Source organism: Lissotriton vulgaris, chromosome 1_1 (genome assembly GCF_964263255.1).
Source record: "Lissotriton vulgaris chromosome 1_1, aLisVul1.2, whole genome shotgun sequence".
Lineage (NCBI taxonomy): Eukaryota > Metazoa > Chordata > Amphibia > Caudata > Salamandridae > Lissotriton > Lissotriton vulgaris.
Genome location: NC_141685.1, coordinates 16,416,962 through 16,439,727, shown reverse-complemented (window position 1 = coordinate 16,439,727; position 22,766 = coordinate 16,416,962). Strand labels below are relative to the sequence as shown.

The 22,766-nt window shown below is 52.7% G+C and overlaps 1 protein-coding gene across 1 annotated transcript in view; it reads right to left on the bottom strand.

The window, feature by feature from the left end:
* LOC147736975 (uncharacterized) overlaps nt 1-22,766 on the bottom strand; it is a 260,978-nt gene that overhangs the window by 33,298 nt on the left and 204,914 nt on the right. The window contains exon 5 of the mRNA XM_086954532.1: nt 20,609-20,704. Within this exon, the coding sequence (XP_086810658.1) occupies nt 20,609-20,704 (96 nt within the window). The remainder of the gene's footprint in view (nt 1-20,608; nt 20,705-22,766) is intronic.

Below are 22,766 nucleotides of genomic sequence, written 5' to 3'. Positions count from 1 at the left end.
ACACATTATTTTCTCTAAGTTAGCATGAGCATGCCACAGATTACCTGCTGCTTTGTGCACATTACTACAAGACTTTATTGTTTTGCAACTGTCTCTATTGCCATTTTCACATGAGAACCCCTCACTGTATTCAAAACATACTGATGCAGCTGTTGTTTGGGACAACGTACTTTGGTCTTACTGGAATACACGAATAGGCAGCACACACTTGGAGAGGGACTCTTCCAGGGAGAAGAGTGAGACAGCACGTATGATGTAGATCTATCATCTATAGGATTAAGGTATTGGGTCGGCAGACAAAGCCCAGAGAGCTTCTCCTATATAATAATAGAGCTTCTATGCAAGGGGAGGGGGGTTAGGCTTTATTGCCCTTTCATAATGAATTCACCGTTCATGATTTATAGACTAACTGCTATGCTAGCCGTATTTGATGACGATAGAGGACCTTGCATCGTAGCCTGACAGCTCCTCCGAAATGATTCTGGGTGACGCAACTCTGACTAAGACCTCGCATCACCTCGGCTGGGTGACGCATCCTCGATGTGCAACCCCGCAAATCATCGCAACCAGGATTTAAGGTGCTCTTGTTCATCAGGTTTAAAGGGTCCACATAGGCAGCCCGCCCTCCATTGCGATTGGCCTGAACTTGTGACTTTATCCAGGGCTACTTAAATCTTTAAAATTGCATAGCTCACTGTTCTACTGATTGGATGTTTTCTAGTTTCAGAATAGGGTTTTTCTTGTGTTGCGTTTTCACTCTCCTACTGTTTGAAGTGCAGCATGAATACATTACATACTGCCTCTAAGTTAACCTGACTACTCTGAGCCAAGCAACTAGATCACAGCTTTCCCAACTGTGTGGTTACTGTGTCGCGCCCCATGCGTAGGTGTGTCGCGCGATGACGTCAGGGGCCGGCCGATATAGGGAAGTGCGCCTCGAGGCTCGCTGAGTGTTTTTGTGCAATTCAGCACTGTAGCAGCGGAGCAGCAACGCCTCCTGGAACCTCGTGGTCAGGAGCTCTCAGAGGCGGTCTCAGGCACTCACTCGGTAAATCTACCTCTACTCGGGAGAAGTCTTGACTGCCACTGGAATTTGTTCCGAGATATAAGTAGACCACCCCTAAACATGATTTGAAATGGGCCCGTCATCCCCATGCAGAGCGGCACCATCGGGAGCTGTGTGCAGGGAGTGTCTGGCGTGCAGGATCAGTCCATGGGGGCGGGATGTTATTTATCATTGTTTTTTCACGTTTGGATCGTCGCCACAAAGTCACTTCAGCAGCGGTTTCAGAGCCCTGTTCCACAGACATGCTGTCATAATCCAGAAATATTTATTTTTCATAGGAGAATGGCATTATTCCTTTATATTATGTAGTTCAACTAATGAGACGCCTGGACATAATTCATGATGTAATATGTGACAGTGTATTCTAGCTATGGTCTTGCTATAAATTTTCCAGCTTTGAAAAAAGCTTGGAAAATAAAAATAATCTGTAACCGGTAAAATTACACAGGATTCTGATGACATTAATAAACCACTCAGCCTCATAGCTGCGATTGCTAGAGCCCACAGAGGCGCCGAAGGAGCACAGTCCCGAACTGCCATTTATTCCGAATTTATAAATAGACCTATAGATATCATGGTAGTGACATAGTTCCACTATACTTACAATTCTATTAATTTTCAGTATGGAACTGATAATGTATTTTTTGGGCAACAGCCTTTGACAAAAGTTTACTAATAGGCTCTTGAAATCCAAAAGTGCTTGCACATGTCAAGGTTTGTCAATACTTATCAAGGATTTCATACTCTGAGTTACACCATCTTGGGGATGATGTGGCCTAACGGCTAGGGTGGTCGATCTCAAATCGGGAGAACTGGGTTCAAGTCTTAGCAATGATGCTCAACATTGAATATGCTACTTACCAGTATGCATCTGTTCTTGGCATGTAGGGCTGCTAACATTCACATCTAGTGCATAGATCGCCGCCTAGTGTTGGGTCCGGATGATTGCACCTTGTTGTCCTGGAAGAGTCTTCGAAGTATCACGAGATAAGTGGCTCCTCCCCTGGACTACAGTGCGCATGGGCATCGACTCCATCCCCAGATTGTTTTTAGCCATTGTGTAGAGATGGAGTGAAGTAGTGTAAATGATGTCCATGCTAATGATTGAATGCAAGAAATTACCTGCAGCCGCTACGGGCGCCGGGGAGGAGGGTGGGCGATGTGAATGTTAGCAGCCCTACATGCCAAGAACAGATGCATACTGGTAAGTATCATATTCAGTTCGAGGCATGTGGGCTGCTAAATTCACATCTAGTGCATAGAATATATAGCAGTCCCTCCATTAACGGCGGCCGCCCGTGCCGGCTGCAGAAGTTTGAAAAAGAGATTTAAGAACAGCCTGTCCTACAGCTGCCTGCTGTTTAGAATGCACATCCACGCAATAATGTTTAGTAAACGTGTGTGGTGTAATCCATGTGGCTTCTCTACAAATATCCTCCAAAGGAATATTACCCAGGAAAGCCATGGAGGCCCCCAACTTGCGCGTTGAGTGGGTTAGCCTTGTGGTAACAAATCTGGATACACTTAACGATCCACCTGGCTATTCCAGCCTTGGAAATGGGGTTGCCTTTGTGCTGGGCTGAGAAGGCAACAAACAATTGTTGTGTTTTCCTAAAGTGTTTGGTCCTGTCAATGTAGTACATTAACGCTCGTTTGACATCAAGCGTGTGAAGCATCCTTTCTGCCACCGTTTCGGGGTTCTGAAAGAATGTGGGCAGTTCAATGGTCTAACATGAAACCGTGACACCACTTTAGGGAGAAACTTAGGATTAGTGCGCAGCACCACCCTATTAGGATGAATCTGAATGAATGGCTCTTGTACTGTGAGCGCCTGTAGCTCACTGACGCGCCGTAGAGACGTGATGGCAATGAGAAATGCTACTTTCCATGTGAGGAATTGAATCTCACAGGAATGTAGGGGCTCAAACGGTGGTCCCATTAATCTGGTGAGGACCACATTGAGGTTCCACACAGGAGCTGGTGGGGTCCTGGGGGGATGACTCGTTTCAGCCCTTCAAGGAAAGCCTTAATGGCAGGCACCCTAAAAACAGAGAGGTGCTGCCTGTTCTGGAGATAAGCCGCTATGGCGGATAAGTGTATCCGAATGGAAGCATACGCCAGATTACATTTGTAAAGATGTAACAAATAGCAGATGATATCAGGAATGGATGCATCTAGCGGGTTGACATGATGGTCTGTACAGTAAATGACAAACCTCTTCCATTTTGTTGCATAGCAAGCTCTGGTAGTGGGCCTTCTTGCCTCCCGGATAATGTCCATGCAGTCCGGGGGCAAATCAAGGTAGCCAAACTCTAGGACTTCAGGAGCCAGATCGCCAGGTTGAGCTGTTGCTGATCCGGGTGCTGAATGTCGCCATGGTTCTGCGTTAAGAGCCTGGGTGTGAGGCGTAGTCTTTGATGCGGTACCACGGAGAGCTCCAGGAATGTGGTGTACCATGGTTGGCGTGCCCACGTTGGAGCAACCAGGATGAGTGTCATCGAGTGTTGCAGCAGCTTCCTTGCCACCAGCGGTATGAGAGGTGCTGGGGGAAAAGCGTACGCAAATTTGCCTGACCAGTTCATCCATATCGCATTGCCCTGCGATTGAGGGTGTGGGAACCTGGCGGCGAAGCTTGGCCATTTTGCGTTCTCCCTTGTGGCAAACAGGTCTATCTCTGGATGACCCCACTGCTGGAAGTACGGGTGGAGTACTGATGGATGTATCTCCCACTCGTGCAGTTGGTGGCTGTACCTGCTGAGCAGATCCGCCATCCGATTGTCCTTGCCTGGGAGGTGTTCCGCCATGAGGAAGATGTTCCTCTGAATGGCCCACTTCCACATGCTCTGAGCCAGATGAGACATCTGTGGAGAGTGTGTTCCTCCTTGCTTCTGGATATAGTACATTGCCGTCATGTTGTCCGTCCGGATCAACACGACCCTGTTGCACAGATGTACTTTGAACGACTTCAGTGCCATGAAGATCGCCATCAGCTCCAAGTAGTTGATGTGCATCCTCTTCTGTTGTGTCGACCATAGTCCCTGCACCGTGTAATGAAGTACATGCGCTCCCCATCCCTGGAGAGACGCGTCCGTTGTCAGGATAATCTGTGGCACAGGCTCTTGGAACGGTCGGCCCTTGCAAAGGTTGTGTGGATTCCACCAATGCAGAGAGTTGTATGCCCGACCGGTCACTAGGTCTTTCAACTGTCTTTGAGCCTGAGTCCACTGGTGTGCCAAGCACTCCTGGAGAGGACGCATATGTAGCCGCGCGTGCGGGACTATGAAGATGCAGGAGGCCATCATGCCTATCAACTGCATAAACACCCTCGCTGGGAGTGAGTGTTGCGGTCTGAACTTTTGAAGGAGCGACTGGATACTGGTGATCCTCGCTGGATTTGGCTGAGCTGTAGCAGTCAGAGTATTGATTGTCACGCCCAAGTACTGCCTTACATGGGCAGGTTGAAGGTGAGACTTCGGATAGTTGAGCGAAAACCCCAGACTGTGAAGAATGTGAATAGTGCTGGACATGTCCGCGGCGCACTGTCGTGCTGACTTGGCCTGAACCAGCCAGTCGTCTAGATAGGGGTAGACATGTATGTTCTGTCTCCTGAGGTGCGCCGCCACGGTCGCCAGACACTTTGTGAACACTCTGGGGGCAGTGGTCACTCCGAAGGGTAGTACCTTGAACTGGTAATGCCTGTTTTGAATGGTGAACCTGAGGTACTTTCTGTGGGATGGATGGAGTGGTATGTGAAAGTAAGCGTCCTTGAGATCCAAGGTTGCGAGGAAGTCCCCCTCTTTTAACAGTGGAAGGACTTGCTGCAACGTCAACATGTGGAAGTGTTCTGAAAGAATATACATGTTGAGCGGGCGTAGGTCCAGGATGGGTTTGAGTTAGCCGTCCTTCTTTGGTATTAAGAAGTACAGGGAATAGACCCCTGTGCCCTGTTCTTCTACTGGCACAAGCTCTATGGCGCCTTTTTGCAGCATTGCAAGAACCTCCTGCTGCAATAAGTGCAAGTGCTCTGCTGACATAGGACGGTGCCTTGGGGGAATGGTGGGTGGAGTGGACGTTCGCTCCAGACAATAACCGAACTGGATAAGTTTCCTTACCCACCTGTCCGTGGTGATGGATTTCCAGACAGGCAGGAACCGTTGGAGTCGCCCCCCGACAGGTGTTAGATGGTCGGGGGGCAGTGACAGGGAGTCACTGTTTGTTAGCGGCAGAGGAGCGGGAATTGTTGTTGCCTCTGCCTCTGCCCTTGGCGTCGTTTCATCTGTAACCACCCCTACTTTGTTTAGTGTATGAGGATTGCGCGCCACCCTTAGTGAATTGCGCCTGCTGTGCCACGTGTCCTCTGGTAACACCTCGATTGCCTGAGCGACGAAAAGTGCTTCCCCTAAACTGCTGAGACTGAAGTGCACCCATCGATTTAGCAGTCTCAGTGTCTTTCTTAATTTTTTCAAGTGTGGTGTCCACCTCCGGGCCAAATAGTCTGTCTGGATTAACAGGCTGATTGAGAATAGTTGTTTGTATCTCTGGCTTGAACCCTGAGATGCGGAGCCATGCTTGGCGTCTTAGCATCACACTAGTGTTGATGGATCTTGCTTCCGTATCCGCAACGTCCAGCGCACACTTAATAGCAGCGTTGGAGATGAGCTTGCCCTCTTGGATGAGCATCTCCGCACCCTCTTTAAACTCATCAGGGAGGTGTTGTAGAAGCTGCTCTAATGTATCGTAGTGTGCCCTGTCGTATCTGGCCAACAGAGCTTGTGTGTTCGAGATGCGCCATATGTTGGCTGCCTGCGCTGCCACCCTTTTCCCTGACGCCTCCAGCACTTTAGACTCTTTGTCCGGGGGAGGAGCTTCACCCGTCGTCTGAGAGTTAGCCCTTTTGCGGGCATTAGAGACCCCCAAAGAGTCCAGAGGCAACTGGCCCCGAATGAAAGTTGGGTCCCCAGGTGCCGGCCTGTACTTCTTCTCAATTCTAGGGTTCACCACTCGCGCCCTAGTAGTGTCTTTGAAAATGTCAGTGGCATGTTTCATCATTCCTTTAAGCATAGGAAGTGTTTTTACAGTCTTTTCGGCAGTAGAGAAAGTGTCGAATAGAAAGTCCACCTCTACCGGGTCAGCATGCATCTCTACATTATGGTTTGCAGCTGCCCTTTCGATTAAGGCATTGAATGCTGTAGAATCTTCAGTTGGAGAAGTTTTAGGCCCATAGGCTTGTGGGTCAGAGACAGGCTGGTGGTCCCCCTGATCCCCTGAGGGCAACCATGAGTCCTGTTGTTCATCAGGGTCAGTGTTGTCAGGGAAGGTATACTGGTCCTCCAGGTCGCCCTCACCACCATCTGAACAAGTGGGTGAAGGTGTTGGACTTCGGGTTGGTTGGTAAATAGGCTCCACCAGTTGAGGGGACCCTGGGAGTGGCTTCTTCTTCTTTAGATGGATTACGAATGGCTCCAGAGGCTGTGAAGTAATCTTTCTCTTCTTGAGGGTCAGTTTTCCCATGTCAGCATCGATAAAGTGTTCAGACTCATCATCCAACAAGGGCTGACGACCAGAACCGCCACTTAGTTGAGTATGCCCCCCTTCGACCGGGTCCTTGGGCATCGACCGAGGCGCAAAAGCCTTCGGCACCACCTTTGGTGGCAAGGTAAAGTGAAGCGGCATGGAGGCTTGCTTCTTCGGTAGAACCTGAGTAGTCTCCGAGGGCGTCTTCGGGCCCGAACTGGATTCTTTGTCCCGAATCCGTTTGAGGGAGTCTTGTACCTGCTTCGTAAAGGAAGCGGACGGCTTCGTCGATCCGACTGTAGGCTTCAATCCACTCCCTGGGGAAGACTGGAGCGTGGATGAAACCTTTTTAGCCTTTGGAGCTGCCGATGCGCCGTCGGCCGAGCTCCCGCCACCGTCTACGGCTCCATGCGTCGCTGTCGATGTCTTCGGATCGACCGACTTCTCTTTTGGTGCCGGGACACCCGGCTTCGGCACGGCGCCCCTTTTGGCATCGCCGACCGGTTTGTCTGCCGACGCGGTGGGCTTGACTTTAGGCGGCACCGGGGCCTTCTTTGAGCTTGGCTGCTCCACCACTTTGGGTACCTTAGCCGCATCAACAGTCTTTTTCGGTTTTGAGGTATCCGAAGAAGACGGCGTCGATGACGTAGCAGACGTTTTCGGTGTCGATGGAGTGGCGTCCATCTTGGTTTTGGTCGAACCCGAAGGTTTCACTTTCGGTTTCGTTTTCGGTAATGGCGGCTCCGCAGAGGTGTCTATAGCCGGGCCGATAGGCGGGGCGGAGGATCGAGGCGTATGGTCGTGGGTAAGTCCTCGTGGCGATCCCGTGACCTGAGCCGTTGTAAATGTTGGGACGGGGCATAGCTCATCCTCCGAGCTATCTTCCATGGCCCCAAATTGTTCTCCGTCGTCCCCTACCTCCTCGATGTCTTCCTCGAGGTCGTGGTCCTCGACCGCTTCTCCGTAGTCGGTCTCGACCTCCGCCGATGCCGGCGAAATCTGCAGGTGAAGCTCCTGCTCATCTGCCGCGGGGTCGCCGAAGATGTCCGCTGGCGCCGGAGCCGATCGCTGGGCCTCAAGGCGCGCCACGCGCCGAAGCTTGATGGTCTTCTTCGACCGGAATCTGGAACAGGCCATACAGTTGGCCTCGTCATGGTCCGGCGACAGGCACTTGTTGCACACTGGGTGCACGTTGATGTGTGGGTACTTAGAACCACACATGGGGCAGTACTTGAACGGACTCCGTTCCATTGTATCAACGTCGGAGTCTTGCTGCGTCGACAGGGCCTCGATGATCGAAGAGTAACCGACTCACACGAAATCCCACTCGAAGAGTAGGAATGAACACGAGACCGAACGCGAACAATACCGACGAGTGAGTAAAGCCTTTTGGCCTTAATAAAGTTGTTTTATCGATTCCGAACAGGAGACGTCGAAATCACATCCGAACCCAATGGCGGAAAAAAACAATCTGGGGATGGAGTCGATGCCCATGCGCACTGTAGTCCAGGGGAGGAGCCACCTATCTCGTGATACTTCGAAGACTCTTCCAGGACAACAAGGTGCAATCATCCGGACCCAACACTAGGCGGCGATCTATGCACTAGATGTGAATTTAGCAGCCCACATGCCTCGAACCCTGTGATTCTGGGCAAATCACTTAATCTCCCTGTGCCATGCAACTGGTGCTCGTGTAAAGCACTTTGATACTTTCAGGTCAAGTTCGCGCTATATACAACACCGGAAAAAAATATATATCATATTTTGAAACATGTTTATTAAAGTCATTTTTAAGCATTATTTCAAATGGATTTTTTCAAAGAAAATGTTTATGTGCATACTTCTAAACACCATGTGCATCACATTTCACCAAAATTGACATACACATGAAATTTATTTCTGTGAGTTTGCAAAAACATGACCCCCTTGGGTGATTCGGGATTTACTGTGTCCCGAAATTTTTGGGACCACAATTGCGTGTCACCAACATGAAAAGTTTGGAAAGCTGTGAACTAGATGGTTGAGCACAGGTTTATTTGGAGTTTGCTTGCGACTGTATCCCGACAAGGATTGTGCTTACTGCTTGAGTGGGGTTTACCCACCCTCAACCAGTAACTCAATTTCTTACAGTGCGTCAGAGAAACAGAATAGTGACACGTCTACATTATAGGTTGCAGGGCCGTTTTTATGAACTGTGGAGGCTAAGACATAGTAATGTCAAACAAAAACTGCTTCTAAAGCTATATTTTCAAAGTTGTATAAGAGAATAGAAAAAGGAACATGCAAACTCAGACTTTCTTCTAACTAAAACTAGTCATTCCAGGATAAAACAGAGGATTGAAAGGCTCTGTGCAAGACATGTAAAAGAGTATCTCTAGGCAACAGAAATCTTGAATTTAGATCTAATAAACTCCACAGGAGTTGAAAATACAACTCTAGTCAGGGCTCTTAGCGGCACATTACAAGTTGCATGATGCGGAGTGAAATCACAAGTCAGAATTACTTGGTGCTTTTTCACATGGTTATCCCCAATTCTGAAGACTTTTCCATTCCCATTTATCACCTGCTCTGGCGGTATTGGTTGCGGAGCATGGTGAGGAGTTTGGGAAGGGTGTTCACTCCCCATGCTGTAGAAATGTGTGAGGAAGGGCGGGCTTGGGCCTCTACCCAATCTCTATGCTGAGACCTGGTAAAATTGGGCCCGATTTAGTTGCACCCAGTACACTGAGCCACAAGGAACTGAAAGAGGTAGTAGCCCTTCTGGGAACTGGCCCTTAGAAGCAACCTATTTTTCACTAAAGGTGCCCAACACAGCTGGGAAGATTCATGAAACAGAGGAGTGCACGGTTTGACTTGGGGTTTGCAGGGGTTAGGAGCAGGGTGCATTGACTGGTGCATAGAGCACCGCAAGCGCAGGGGTGAAGTCAGAGTGTAGGGATCCGGAGCAGGTGCATTGAGCATAGCAAGCGCAGGGGGGAAGTCAGAGTGTATGCATGTATTGCGGTTTTATATAGCGCGACAAATCACCCAAAGGGTATCCAGGCGCTTTGACAGTGCATAACTAGCACGCACACGCAGGATCACACTACTCTAGGTAATAAGTAGGTTTTCAGATTTTTCTTAAAGAGTGGAAGTTCACTTTGGCTCCTCAATGAAAGCGGGAGAGAGTTCCAAAGACTAGCAGCGGAAAAGCTGAAAGAATGACCTCCCATTCTTGACCTCTGAAACCTCGAAACCATTACCAGGCATGCAGAAGAAGAACGCAAGATTCGAGGAGCAGTATACCAGGAGACCAAATTCTGCAGCAGAACAGGTCCCTGTCCATGCAAAGCTTTAAAAACTAAACATGATGCCTTAAAAAGAATCCGTTGTTGGATAGGCAACCAGTGGAGATCAAGCAGCGCTGAAGTGGCGGAGGCAGTTCGCGGACGAGAGAGAACCAGCTTCGCTGCCATATTTTGTATCCGTTGGAGCTTTCCGACCAGAGTTTTAGGAGCACCCAGAAGCAATGCATTGCAATAGACCAACATGCTTAAAATAATCCCCCGCACAACTTCAGGTCTAGCCTGTGCTGGGAGCGTAGGAAGGACTTTGCGTAGCATGCGAAGCAACAGCATACAAGTGGCAATGGTCTTATTGGCGAAAGCATCCAGTTGTAAATTAGGGCCAAACATGACCCCCAAGTTGCGGACAGATTCTGTTGCTGTCACTGCCCCCGAGAAAGAAGAGGGCCAAAAATCATCTGGCAGGGAGCGTGGGACGCGATCGTTGGAACAGTACAGTACCTTCGTTTTGGACTTGTTAAACTGGAGCGAGTTGGAGCACAACCAGTCAGCTGTAGCTGTCATACAGCGGTGAAAGGTCTCTAAGGAAACGGCGTCTTTACCTTCCAGAGAAAAAATTAGTTGGGTATCGTCGGCATAGTTAAATACCGAGATACTGAAGGAACTGATCAATTGAATTAGGGGGCGGAGATACAGATTGAAAAGTATTGGGCTGATGGCCGAGCCCTGGGGCACCCCCTGCCCTACCTTCCGCACACCTGATCTGAAAGGCAGCAATGCCACCGTCTGCTGCCTATTATGAAGGTACGAGACTAGCCAGTCCCGTGCCAGACCCCGTTACCCCAGCCTCCTCTAGTCTCCTGATGAGGGTCGAGTGGCTGACCGTGTCAAACGCGGCCGACATGTCGGGCAGCACAAGAAAGGCTGATCGACCAGTGTCGACTCGCGAACAAAGATTGTCCAGCACGGCCACCAGTGCCGACTCCGTGCCGTGCGATGGCCGGAAGCCGAACTGGGCCACGTCGAAACAGATGTTATCCTCCAGGTACCTGGACAGAGACTGAGTGTAGGGAGGAGCAGGGTGCATTGTTGATTGGTGCATAGAGCATAGCAAGCGCAGGGGTGAAGTTAGAGTGTAGGGAGGAGCAGGGTGCATAGAGCACAGCAAGCGCAGGGGTGAAGTCAGAGTGTAAGGATTAGGAGCAGGTGCATTGACTGGTGCATAGAACATAGTAAAAGATTGTGGGGCAAATGGTTTGGACTGATGGAATGGAATGATTAGGCGAGGCAGGGTTATGGGGAGTTACAAATCCCAAATCTCTGTTTGAAGGTGAATGTGAATCTATAAGTGAAGTGCGGACGGGTAACCGACATATCCAACGTGGTCCGTGTTAAGCCAAGGCGACCTATCAACATGACCTGTCGTGTCTAATTTGAGTTTGTTAAAACCCCATCAAATTTGAGTATAAAAAAAAAAATTTCTACAGGTCAAAACAGTGATCGTGATAGGGGTTCATAGGGAGGTTGGAAATCCGTGGGGAATAAGGAACAGGACCTCGCCACACACCCGGCCTTACAGCCAATACCACGCCGACACACACCCGAAGAATGTGCGCAGCAGGGGGCTTGGCACCAATGGGGTTGGCTGCAGTAGCAGGGGAGTCAGTGAATATGATAAAAATAAAACAGAAATATCTTTAGGCCTAGTATGGGTGACCCAGAAGACAAGCTGGTGAATTGTCCGGCACCTTCTATTTATTGACCAATCTAGAAAGCACTGCTGTAAGTGTGGTTGGAGTGCTCATCAGCTTCTCTCCCTCCTACCAGACGTGATCCACTAGAGGAAGGGGTTTACTTGTCTCTTTGCAGGCTCTTTATAGTCATACAGACACAGTCATTTTGAAGGAGGGTCACAGGGAGCTCACATCTTTTTACAGCACTATCGACCAGGGTATGAGAGTCACTAATGTTGTCCAGTGTTGAATCGATCGGAGGAGGTGTTGGTGCATCTGCCACCAGCAGACGATAGTCGTCTGTTGGACAGGCCTCGTGGCCGGCCGTCCCCTCCCCGCATGGCAGGTCACGGAACCCTGTCTCCCCTGTCCCCGGACAAGAACCACCAGTGCAAAACCCACCGGGGGAATCCACTAGCCCTTCCCCGACGGAACATTGACTTCTGAACCCCACCGTATCGGCTGGCCCGGGTCCCTTCCAGAACCCCGGTCTCCGGCCCAGCAGCCATCTTGGACCCTCCACGGCCAGGCCTCGTGTCGACCTCAGCCCCTGGCCCAGCAAGCCCCGACATCGAGGCACCACCATCCGCCCAGGGGGTGAAGAGACCACTTGGCAGGTCAATGGGAGCAGGAGTGTCGATGGCTCCCCTCCGCCAGGTGTTGATCGCCCCTGAGCGCTGGCTCCACACCCCTGCTGGGAGTCTGGACTCCCTCATCCCGGACCTCTGTGGTTCTGGAATTCTGGACCCTGCTGTAGTACCGGTACCGAGGTCCAAACACTCGTGTCACAAAATATCATCGCACCATGACGAATTTGGTATCGGCAGACCGGTAATGATTAGGACATTATCCCTATGTATTTGAGTCATGATTGAGCGATGCTAGCACCCTTAAATCGTGGTTTTCGTTCTGCACCCTCGGACTCCATTTCGTGAGCGGCGTCCATCTTATGGCTTGCCCTCATATAAGTCAATTGATTTAAGTCGAGCTTGATCCCAAAGGACACGTCCACTTTAGCTGACTTCCCCATGACCTGGCCGAGCTGACTCCACTGCCCTCCAGCCAAACCTGTTTGGGCAGCTCCTCGCCCAGTGGCCGAGTAAGATAGCATCAAGGCTCAACATCTCATAAACCATTCACTACATACCGACCATGTTTTCCATACACATACACCTGTCTATGATTCTTGTTTATGGCCCGCTTTACGACTGGGAGGTGCCCGCCCTTATTGGTGTTTCATCGATATCTGATGGTAGTTCTGGGCCAGGCTGGGTCATCCATCACGATCTGGACATCTAAGATATGTACTGACCAGCATGACTTCGCTCTTTGTATTATTGTAAAAATATGTGTATAACCATATCATAAACTCAAGAATTCTTGCCCGCAGCTGTTATTTCTGTATATAAGGGGAAGGCTGGTTCTGTAAAAATGAACAGTCTCCTGAGAACTTATGACCCGTGCTGTTGTACTTCTAGGACACCTCTTACTTGGTTGCAGTCAATAAAACTCGATCTCTGACTTCAACTAGAAGACTCTGTGTTTCTGTGGTCCGGAACAGGGAGAACTCAGAGGTCTTCGGGTGTTATCCCCTGGCACCACCGGGTCCTAAAAACCCGGCACCTCACCTCCCGACCTCCAAGGGCGAGGGTCCGGACATCAAAGGGCGCCAGACCTATAGCTGGGGCAGCTCCAGAGCAGGAAGGCAGTTGTATCCTGGAGTCGAGAGACACCGAGACAAACTCATCCTTGGAGGCCTGCTGGCGCTGCCGCGGCTCCTCTTCGTGAAACCACCTTCGAAGGCCTGCTGGCGCTGCCGCGGCTCATCCTCGTCGTAACCCGTCTTCAAGGCCTGCTGGCGCAGCCGCGGCCCTTCTCATCGTGAACCATCTTCCAAGCCTGCTGGCGCTGCCGCGGCTCATCCTCGTCGTAACACGTCTTCAAGGCCTGCTGGCGCTGCCGCGGCCCTTCTCATCGTGAGCCATCTTCGGAGCCTGCTGGCGCTGCCGCGGCCCATCTTGTCGTGAACCATCTTCCAAGCCTGCTGGCGCTGCCGCGGCTCCTCATCGTGAACCATCTACAAAGCCTGCTGGCGCTGCTGCGGCCCCTCCTTGAGAACCCTACAGCTCGAGGATTGTGAGTTCCATCTCTTGCTGCTTCTGTACCAGACCGGTACTCAGACTGTCCCGCTACCCTTTTCCCCAAAGAGACTAGAATTGACAGGGTCCTCTTATCCTGGTCCTGCTGTATTGCTTCTCCCCTTGCCTTAAGATATATATAAAAGTGTGCAGAACTCATCTCTGTGTTGTGTCCATCTGTGGGGGGGGAGTTACTTGTCTGTACGATTGACGGAGTGGGCCCTCACCGGAGGCCTCTCCCCCTGTACTCGGCCGACCCTCCAGGTCCCCGTCTAACATTGGTGGCCAGCGGCGCGATCCGAGCCGACGCATAATCGTACAGAGAGTAACTCACCCCACGACACACAGCCACCATGACGACAAAGGAGAGTGGAACAACCGAAAAATTTCAGATGGAAAAGCTGGAAGAGTACAGCCACAAAGAACTCAAGCAATTCTGCATAGAACTAGGCATTGCTACCACGGGACTGAGCACTAAAGATGACCTCAAGCACGCCTTAGAATCATGGGTGGAGATGGAAACATCCCCACCCCAAAATCAAAGCCTCGAGACCACCGAAACGAGTACCACCCCTGCAGACGAAAGAAGGTCGGGCCTCTCGGCCGAAGAAGCCCGAGAACGGGAGAAAAGCCGGCTCCACGAGTTGGAGCTGGCCCGACTCCGCTTAGACGGAGAACTCAAATTGGCAGAGCAAAAGATAACCCTCGAACACTTACGGCTCAGGGAAGAACGAGAAGAGAAAAAGAAGCAGAGGGAGCTGGAAGAGAAAAGACTAGCCTATGAGCATGAGCGTAACTTAAAAGAGCTCGAAATTCGACGGCAGAACAAAGACCTCGGCGTCCCCGAGCACCAGAGCCCCGCTACCCCTATGGACCCCAAGGTCCACATCCCCAAGGATGTCGTCAGGGAATACTACCGGAACGATGATATCCAGCAGTGGTTTAAAGCCTACGAGGTAGCTTGGACCTCCCACCGGATCCCGCGGAGCGACTGGGGAGCCGAGCTATGGGGGAGATTCGTCAACGAAGGTCGAGACGCCCTGCTGCAACTCCCCGATCACCAGATGACATCCTACGACCACATGAAGGCCGCCCTCCTCACTCGCTATGGGCTCACGCCCGAGATGTACCGGCAGAGATTGAGACTGCAAACGAATCCCTGGTACAACCTGGGTAGAGTACGTGAACTTCTTTAGCCGAGCCTTCGAGGGATGGATCAAGGGCAGCCAGGTCAGCACCTACGAGCAATTATTTGACCTTATTGTATGGGAGCACCTCTCCAATAATTGCTTCGTCGAACTAAGACAGCACCTCCTTGATAGTAAGTTAACCAAACCTCGGAAACTCGCCCTCGAAGCAGACCGATGGGAGAGCACCCGAGTCCCTCGGAACTGGCCCAGCGAACAGAACAGGGCCGCCCAAGGGCCCCACCGCCCACGAGGAGGAGGAGGCCAGGGTCGGGGCAGGGACACCGTCTCCGTGCCCCCCACTAGCAACACCCCGCCCCCGGCCGGAAGAGGAAGCCCTCCAATGCGACCAGGGTTCTGCCCCAACGTTACCTGCCACAAGTGCCAGCGACCCGGTCACTACGCCAATGATCCGAACTGCCCGAAAAATCAGGGCCCCACGAGCCGGCAGTTCACCGCCGCCGCCCTGGGAGAAGAACGGGCCCGGAAGGCGACGAAGAGTACGAACAATACCAACCCGAGTGGGAACCGGCCGTCATGTCCCTGGTCTGTCTAGGGGAGAGGGACATGGTCCCGCGAGCGCCCATCCCCGCCAACACACAGAAATACAGCCAGTGGGTCACCATCAATGGACGCCGGGCTGAAGCCCTCCGTGACACAGGGGCCAGTGTGACCGCAGTCTGCTGCCATCTGGTGACCCCTGCCCAAATCCTACCGAATGTACTCTGCCCAGTGCGGTCGGCCGACAACTCCGAAAGTCTATGTCAGATGGCCCGCATCCCCTTTGAGTGGGGAGGGGTGTTGGCATGCTACAAGTGACCGTCCGCGACGATGCCCTGGTGGACTGCCGTCTGGGAAACGACCTCGAGAGCTCCCCCTGGTCTGCCGTCGAGCAGAGAGAGCACCTGGGGATGCTTGGTCTCCCCGAATGGGTCTGTGTCACGACCCGATCCATGGCCACCCGCGCCATCCCATCCACTGAAGAACCCGAGTGGCCAGAACCTCCACCGCCGGTCGTCACCGAAGAAACCACCCCTGAGCTGGGTCCTCCGGGGTCCGGTGACGAAGCCCCTGATCAACTACAAGACCTCCCGGAGCTGGCCCAGTGGCGCCAAGAAGGTGGCCCCACGCAGGAGCAGTTCCGCCAGAACCAAAGAACCTGTCCCTCCCTCGAGGGACTCCGACAACAAGCCCTAGCACAGAACGCAGGGGATACCTCGGGGGCCCACTGGATCTACTGGGACAACGAGCAGCTCTACAGCGAGCAAAAGATCGCCGAGCTGGGAGCCAGCCGGGTGTTGGTGGTCCCCCTCTGATTCAGAGACTTCCTATTAAACTTGGCACACGACGTGCCCCTTGCCGGGCACCTGGGGCAGGACAAGACGTACAGCCGCCTGGTGACCCACTTTTACTGGCCGAAGATGCGGAACGAAGTAGCCAACCACTGCCGGGCCTGCCCCACATGCCAGGCCAGCGGAAAGAGCGGCCGAAAACTTAAAGTTCCCCTGCAACCCTTTCCCATCGTCACCACCCCCTTCGAGCGGGTAGGGATAGACATTGTGGGGCCCCTGGAGCCCCGGACAGCACAGGGACACCGGTTCATCCTTGTCCTGGTGGACCATGCTACCCGCTACCCCGAAGCTATTCCTCTCCGAACAGTGACAGCGCCTGTGGTGGGCCGAGCCCTGATGGGGATCTTCTCGCGGGTGGGCTTCCCCCGGGAAGTCGTCAGTGACAGGGGCACGAACTTTATCTCCAAGTACATGAAGTCCCTCTGGCAACAGTGCGGGTCACCTACAAATTCACGACCCCCTATCACCCGCAAGGGAACGGACTGGTAGAACGCTTTAACCGCACGCTCAAGGGGATGATCATGGGCCTGGAAGAACCCCTATGTCGCCAATGGGACGTGCTGCTTCCGTGCCTCCTGTTCGCTTACAGAGAAGTCCCCCAGAAATCCCTGGGCTTCAGTCCGTTCGAACTACTGTATGGACACCCCATCCGGGGCCCCCTCAGCCTGGTCAAGGAAGGATGGGAGGTGGCCCCTCAGAAGACTCCTCCGGATGTATACAAGTACCTCTTGACCCTCCGTAACCAGTCCCGGCGGTTCAGGGAGCTTGCCAAGGCCAACCTCGAAGCCAGCCAGGAAGACATGAAGCGCTGGTATGATCAGCATGCTTCATCCATCGAGTTCGAACCGGGGCAACAGGTCTGGGTGATGTCCCCGGTTGAGCCTTGCGCCCTCCAGGACAAATGGATGGGGCCCTTCAAGGTGGTGGAGCGCAAGGGCCCGTCACCTACCTCATAGACATGGAGTCACCCCGAAACCCCCTACGTGTCCTCCACGCCAACGGACTCAAGCCCCACTTTGTACGATCTGAACTTAGCCTCCTGATGGCTACCGACAGTGGGGCTGAAGAAGACTCCGAGCCCCTCCCCGATCTTCTGAAAACACTCGAGAAGGACGGCTCCGTGGAGGGAGTCCATCTCTCCGATGCCCTGTCTCCAGCGCAACGTCGAGACTGCCAAGAACTACTACACCAATTTTCCGACCTGTTCTCCCTCGTCCCGGGGGTCACCCCCTGGTGCCTCCACGACGTTGACACCGGGGATAGCCCCCCTATCCGACACAGGGCGTACAGGGTGCCTGATCGGGTACGCGCCTGCATCCAGTCGGAAGTCTCCAAAATGCTAGCTCTGGGAGTGATCGAGCCGTCCGACAGCCCCTGGGACAGCCCGGTCGTGCTGGTCCCCAAGGGCGCCGCCCCCGAGCTCAGGTTCTGTGTAGACTATTGGGGCCTGAACGCCGTCACAAGGACCGACGCTCATCCCATCCCCCGGGCAGATGAGCTGATTGATCGCATGGGGGCCGCCCGCTACCTGAGCATCTTCGACTTGACAGCGGGCTATTGGCAGATCGGCCTCACCCCAGGGGCCCAGGAGCGATCCGCCTTCTCCACCCCGGATGGCCACTACCACTTCAAGGTGATGCCATTCGGAATGAAAAACGCCCCCGCCACCTTCCAGAGACTAGTGAACAAGGTGCTGGCGGGCCTCGAGGAATTCAGCGCCGCCTATCTGGACGATATTGCGGTGTACAGCCACCACTGGGCAGGACACCTCCACCACCTCCGGGAGGTCCTGAACGCCCTCCGGCAGGCCGGGCTCACCATCAAGGCCAGCAAATGCCAGATCGGCCAAGGGTCCGTGACCTACCTGGGACACCAGGTGGGAAGTGGCCTGGTGGCCCCCCTCCAGCTCAAGATTGCCGCCATCCAGGCCTGGGAGCCCCCGGTCACCCAGACAGAGGTCCGAGCCTTCCTGGGGCTCACTGGGTACTACCGGCGCTTCGTAAAAGACTATGGCAGCATCGTGGGGCCCCTCACAGAACTCACGTCCAAAAAGAACCCCAAGCAAGTCAACTGGACTCCTGAGTGTCAGGCAGCCTTTGAGAACTTGAAGTCCGCCATGTGTACCGCCCCCGTGCTCCAGGCCCCCGACTACAGCCGGGAATTCATTGTACAGACGACGCCTCAGATCATGGCGTAGGGGCCGTCCTCTCCCAACTCAACCCTGAGGGGGTCGACCAGCCAGTGGCCTTCATCAGCCGACGCCTGCTGGCCCGAGAACAATGCTGGAGCACTATAGAGCGAGAGGCCTTCGCAGTGGTGTGGGCCCTCAAGAAGCTCCGGCCCTACCTCTTCGGCACCCACTTCCGGGTACAAACAGATCACCGACCCCTGCAATGGCTGATGCAGATGCGGGGGGAGAACCCGAAGCTGTTGCGTTGGTCCATCTCCCTGCAGGGGATGGACTTCACTGTGGAACACCGCCCAGGCCAAGATCACGCCAACGCAGACGGCCTGTCCCGCTTCTTCCGCCTCGGCGAGGAGAGTACCCAAGAGGATGGGTGACTCTCCCTGCCTTCTGCTGGGGGGGACGCATGTTGGACAGGCCTCGTGGCCGGCCGTCCCCTCCCCGCATGGCAGGTCACGGACCCCTGTCTCCCCTGTCCCCCGGACAAGAACCACCCGTGCAAAACCCGCCGGGGCAATCCACCAGCCCTTCCCCGACAGAACATTGACTTCTGAACCCCAGCGTATCGGCTGGCCCGGGTCTCTTCCAGAACCCCGGTCTCCGGCCCAGCCGCCATCTTGGACCCTCCACGGCCAGGCCTCGTGGCCTCGGGTCGACCTCAGCCCCTGGCCAAGCCTAGCCCCGACATCGAGGCACCACCATCCGCCCAGGGGGTGAAGAGACCACTTGGCAGGTCAATGGGAGCAGGAGTGTCGATGGCTCCCCTCCGCCAGGTGTTGATCGCCCCAGCATCCCTGAGCGCTGGCTCCACCCCCCTGCTGGGTGTCTGGACTCCCTCATCCCGGACCTCCCGACCTCCAAGGGCGAGGGTCCGGACATCAAAGGGCGCCAGACCTATAACTGGGGCAGCTCCAGAGCAGGAAGGCAGTTGTATCCTGGAGTCGAGAGACACCGAGACGAACTCATCCTTGGAGGCCTGCTGGCGCTGCCGCGGCTGCGGCTCCTCTTTGTGAAACTACCTTCGAAGGCCTGCTGGCGCTGCCGCGGCTCATCCTCGTCGTAACCGGTCTTCAAGGCCTGCAGGCGCTGCCGCGGCCCTTCTCATCGTGAACCATCTTCCAAGCCTGCTGGCGCTGCCGCGGCTCATCCTCGTCGTAACACGTCTTCAAGGCCTGCTGGCGCTGCCGCGGCCCTTCTCATCGTGAGCCATCTTTGGAGCCTGCTGGCGCTGCCGCGGCCCATCTCGTCGTGAACCATCTTCCAAGCCTGCTGGCGCTGCCGCGTTTACTCACCGTGAACCATCTACAAAGCCTGCTGGCGCTGCCGCGGCCCCTCCTTGCGAACCCTACAGCTCGAGGATTGTGAGCTCCATCTCTTGCTGCTTCTGTACCAGACCGGTACTCAGACTGTCCCGCTACCCTTTTCCCCAAAGAGACTAGAATTGACAGGATCCTCGTATCCTGGTCCTGCTGTATCGCTTCTCCCCTTGCCTTAAGATATATATAAAAGTGTGCAGAACTCATCTCTGTGTGGTGTCCATCTGTGGGGGGGAAGTTACTTGTCTGTACGATTGACGGAGCGGGCCCTCACCGGAGGCCTCTCCCCCTGTACTCGGCCGACCCTCCAGGTCCCCGTCTAACATCGTCCCACTCATCTCCTCTCGGTTTATTGGAGCGAGGCAATTCTCCTACCTTGTGCCCTGACATAACTTCAACCCGTGCACTCTCCGTTCGTGGCTAATTACTTCCAGTATCAGATCCTTTATGACATGTTCTATGACATCACTGATGACAACTCCGCATGGTGGAACCAAAGTTATGGTTACTTTAGAGCACGAGTTACAGTTACTTGTATATTTCAGTGGTTTTCTTTATTTCAAACTGTGTCTTAATTGACATTTTCACCGAACTGTAACGTCTCTTTAACCTTTATTTTTATCTTATATATCTATAAACATCTATATCTCCATGTATGTATATTTTCATTTTCCTCCATTGAAATTCTGCTATACTGACTGCAGTAACAATGCTCCCTAAAACCACCCCTAAAGGTTCGCAAGGACATGTACAAGGAAGCATTATTTCTAAGACATACAAAACTTGTTACATTGTACACTATCTTGTAACTAACCACATGTTCCCATGCTCACCTGAAGTACGTTCCTCAGGCGCGGTCGTCACCTGAACACATGATTCCTCCTTCAGTTTTGGGCACAGTGAAAACACCGATGTTATACGTGGAACCCCTGGAAAGAGGAGACACACCATATATAACTGCTTTATAGAATGACAAAAGAAACACAATCCATTGAGATATCCGTGCAGTGTAACTAAAAAGCAACTATCTGACTGGGGACTTGAAACATGAGCTGTAAAATGGAAATACAGGTGAATGACGTCACAGTGTACAGAGCAGAAGAAAATAAATCCAAAACTCTGTGAGCACAACTGTATGAACGGCATCTCCATCACCGGCGGCCGTGGCAGACAACAGAGAAGAAGAAAATAAATCAAAAACTCTGTGAGCACAACAGTATGAACTGCATCACCATCACCGGCGGCCATGGCAGACACAACGGAGAAGAAGAAAAGAAATCCAAAACTCTGTGAGCACAACAGTATGAACGGCATCACCATCACCGGCGGCCATGGCAGACAACGGAGAGGTAGCAGTTTCTTAGGAGCATACAAAAATCAGCAAAAAGCAGTTAACACAAAACTATTACATTAAACTTAATTTCTGAAAAATTGATCTATGAAACCCTGTTTTAGAGGCAAGTCATTCGTTATGTGACATTTAGGTCAGGGGAGTAGAAAACATTAGGAGAACCTGAACTTCTAAACAGTGAATTAAATGAACCGTTTTGGTGCTTGCGTCGGCCAATGGCAGACGCAAGCACTGCCTCCCTGGTGCGGCGCTCATCCATTGGCAGTCACCAGGGAGGGCCCCTTTAAACCTCCAGTGAGATTGTTTTTTTTTTACTTTCCCCTGGGGGAAGACGCTGAAGGCTTTCTGCGTCCCCCCCTACCCCCCCTTCCGCCCATCTGTGAAGTCAGTGCACAGCGAGGCGCTCGGACGTCACGGATTTCCCCACCGAAGCAGAGGACAGCCGCAGGTAAGGCTGCGCTCGGCTCCAATGGGGAAATCAGGCCGAAAACGGCATCCTCAGCTTTCAGGCGGCGAAATTGGCAGGGGGTTGGTCCTCCTGTTCAGTGGCGAGGCCCCTTTGGAGGCAATTTTTTTCTTATAGCCATGTGCTTTCCATGGGGGCCACAATCAGCCCCCGAGGAAGCCATAACTATAAAAAAAATAGAGAGAGATCTCTCTTTATAAATATATATATATATATATATTACCTACTGGCGGTCGCCAGTAAGTAGTTATAGTTAGGACCTTGTTTTCATAGGAAACTCATTTTTTGTTTTCCCAATAACTTTGACGAATCTTCACTAAATTGTCAAAACGTATGGCCTGCTCCGGTCAGCTCCTATCTTGGAAGTTTCGGGGTGATTTGGGAAGCGGGGGCCGAGAAAAATGGGGGGGGGTCCCAAAAAGTGTTTTCTCCATGTTAATTCCCATAGGAAACTTTAGACACGGCTACAGCCCGAACTGCTGAATGGAATTACACCAAATTTTGCAAAAAGGTAGCCCTTGGATCAGAAAGAACTCTTTTTGTTAAATGGTGTAAATCCGTTCAGTAGTTCCTGAGAAATTACCAAAAAAAGAGGTAAAAAAATGCATTTCCCATAGCAAACTTTAGATACGGCTACAGCTCGAACTGCTGAACGGAATTACACCAAATGTGGCAAGAAGGTAGCTCTTGCCTCAGAAAGAACTCTTTTTCTTAAATGCTGTAAATCCATTCAGTAGTTGCTGAGAAAATCAAAATATAAAAGTTTCAATATAAAGAGGCGCAGTGGATCTGTGCACCCTGCCGATCACGAGGTGCATTCTAAGTGGCTGTCAACACTCCAAACCAGGAAGTGTTGGCAGTCATCTTGTGCCTCGGTAGCACCGAGGCACAAGAAAACAGAAAAACAAAGGCGCAAAATAAGAAAAGGGGGCAGGGTAGAAACACCCTGGCCCCCTAGGCCTGCTCTGGGGGTCCCACAAGGACCCCTCAGGGCCCCAAAAAGCTGGATGTGCGAATCCGGCTGAGAAAATAAAACTAAAAAACGAAGTGCGGGCTCCCGCGCTTCGTTTAATTGAAGCCCCCGGGTGGGCCAGGTCCCGGGGCAGTAAAAAAATGTGTGGGTGAGCCCCAAACCCCCCACACTGCCCCAGGGACCGCTACCCCCCGGGGCTTT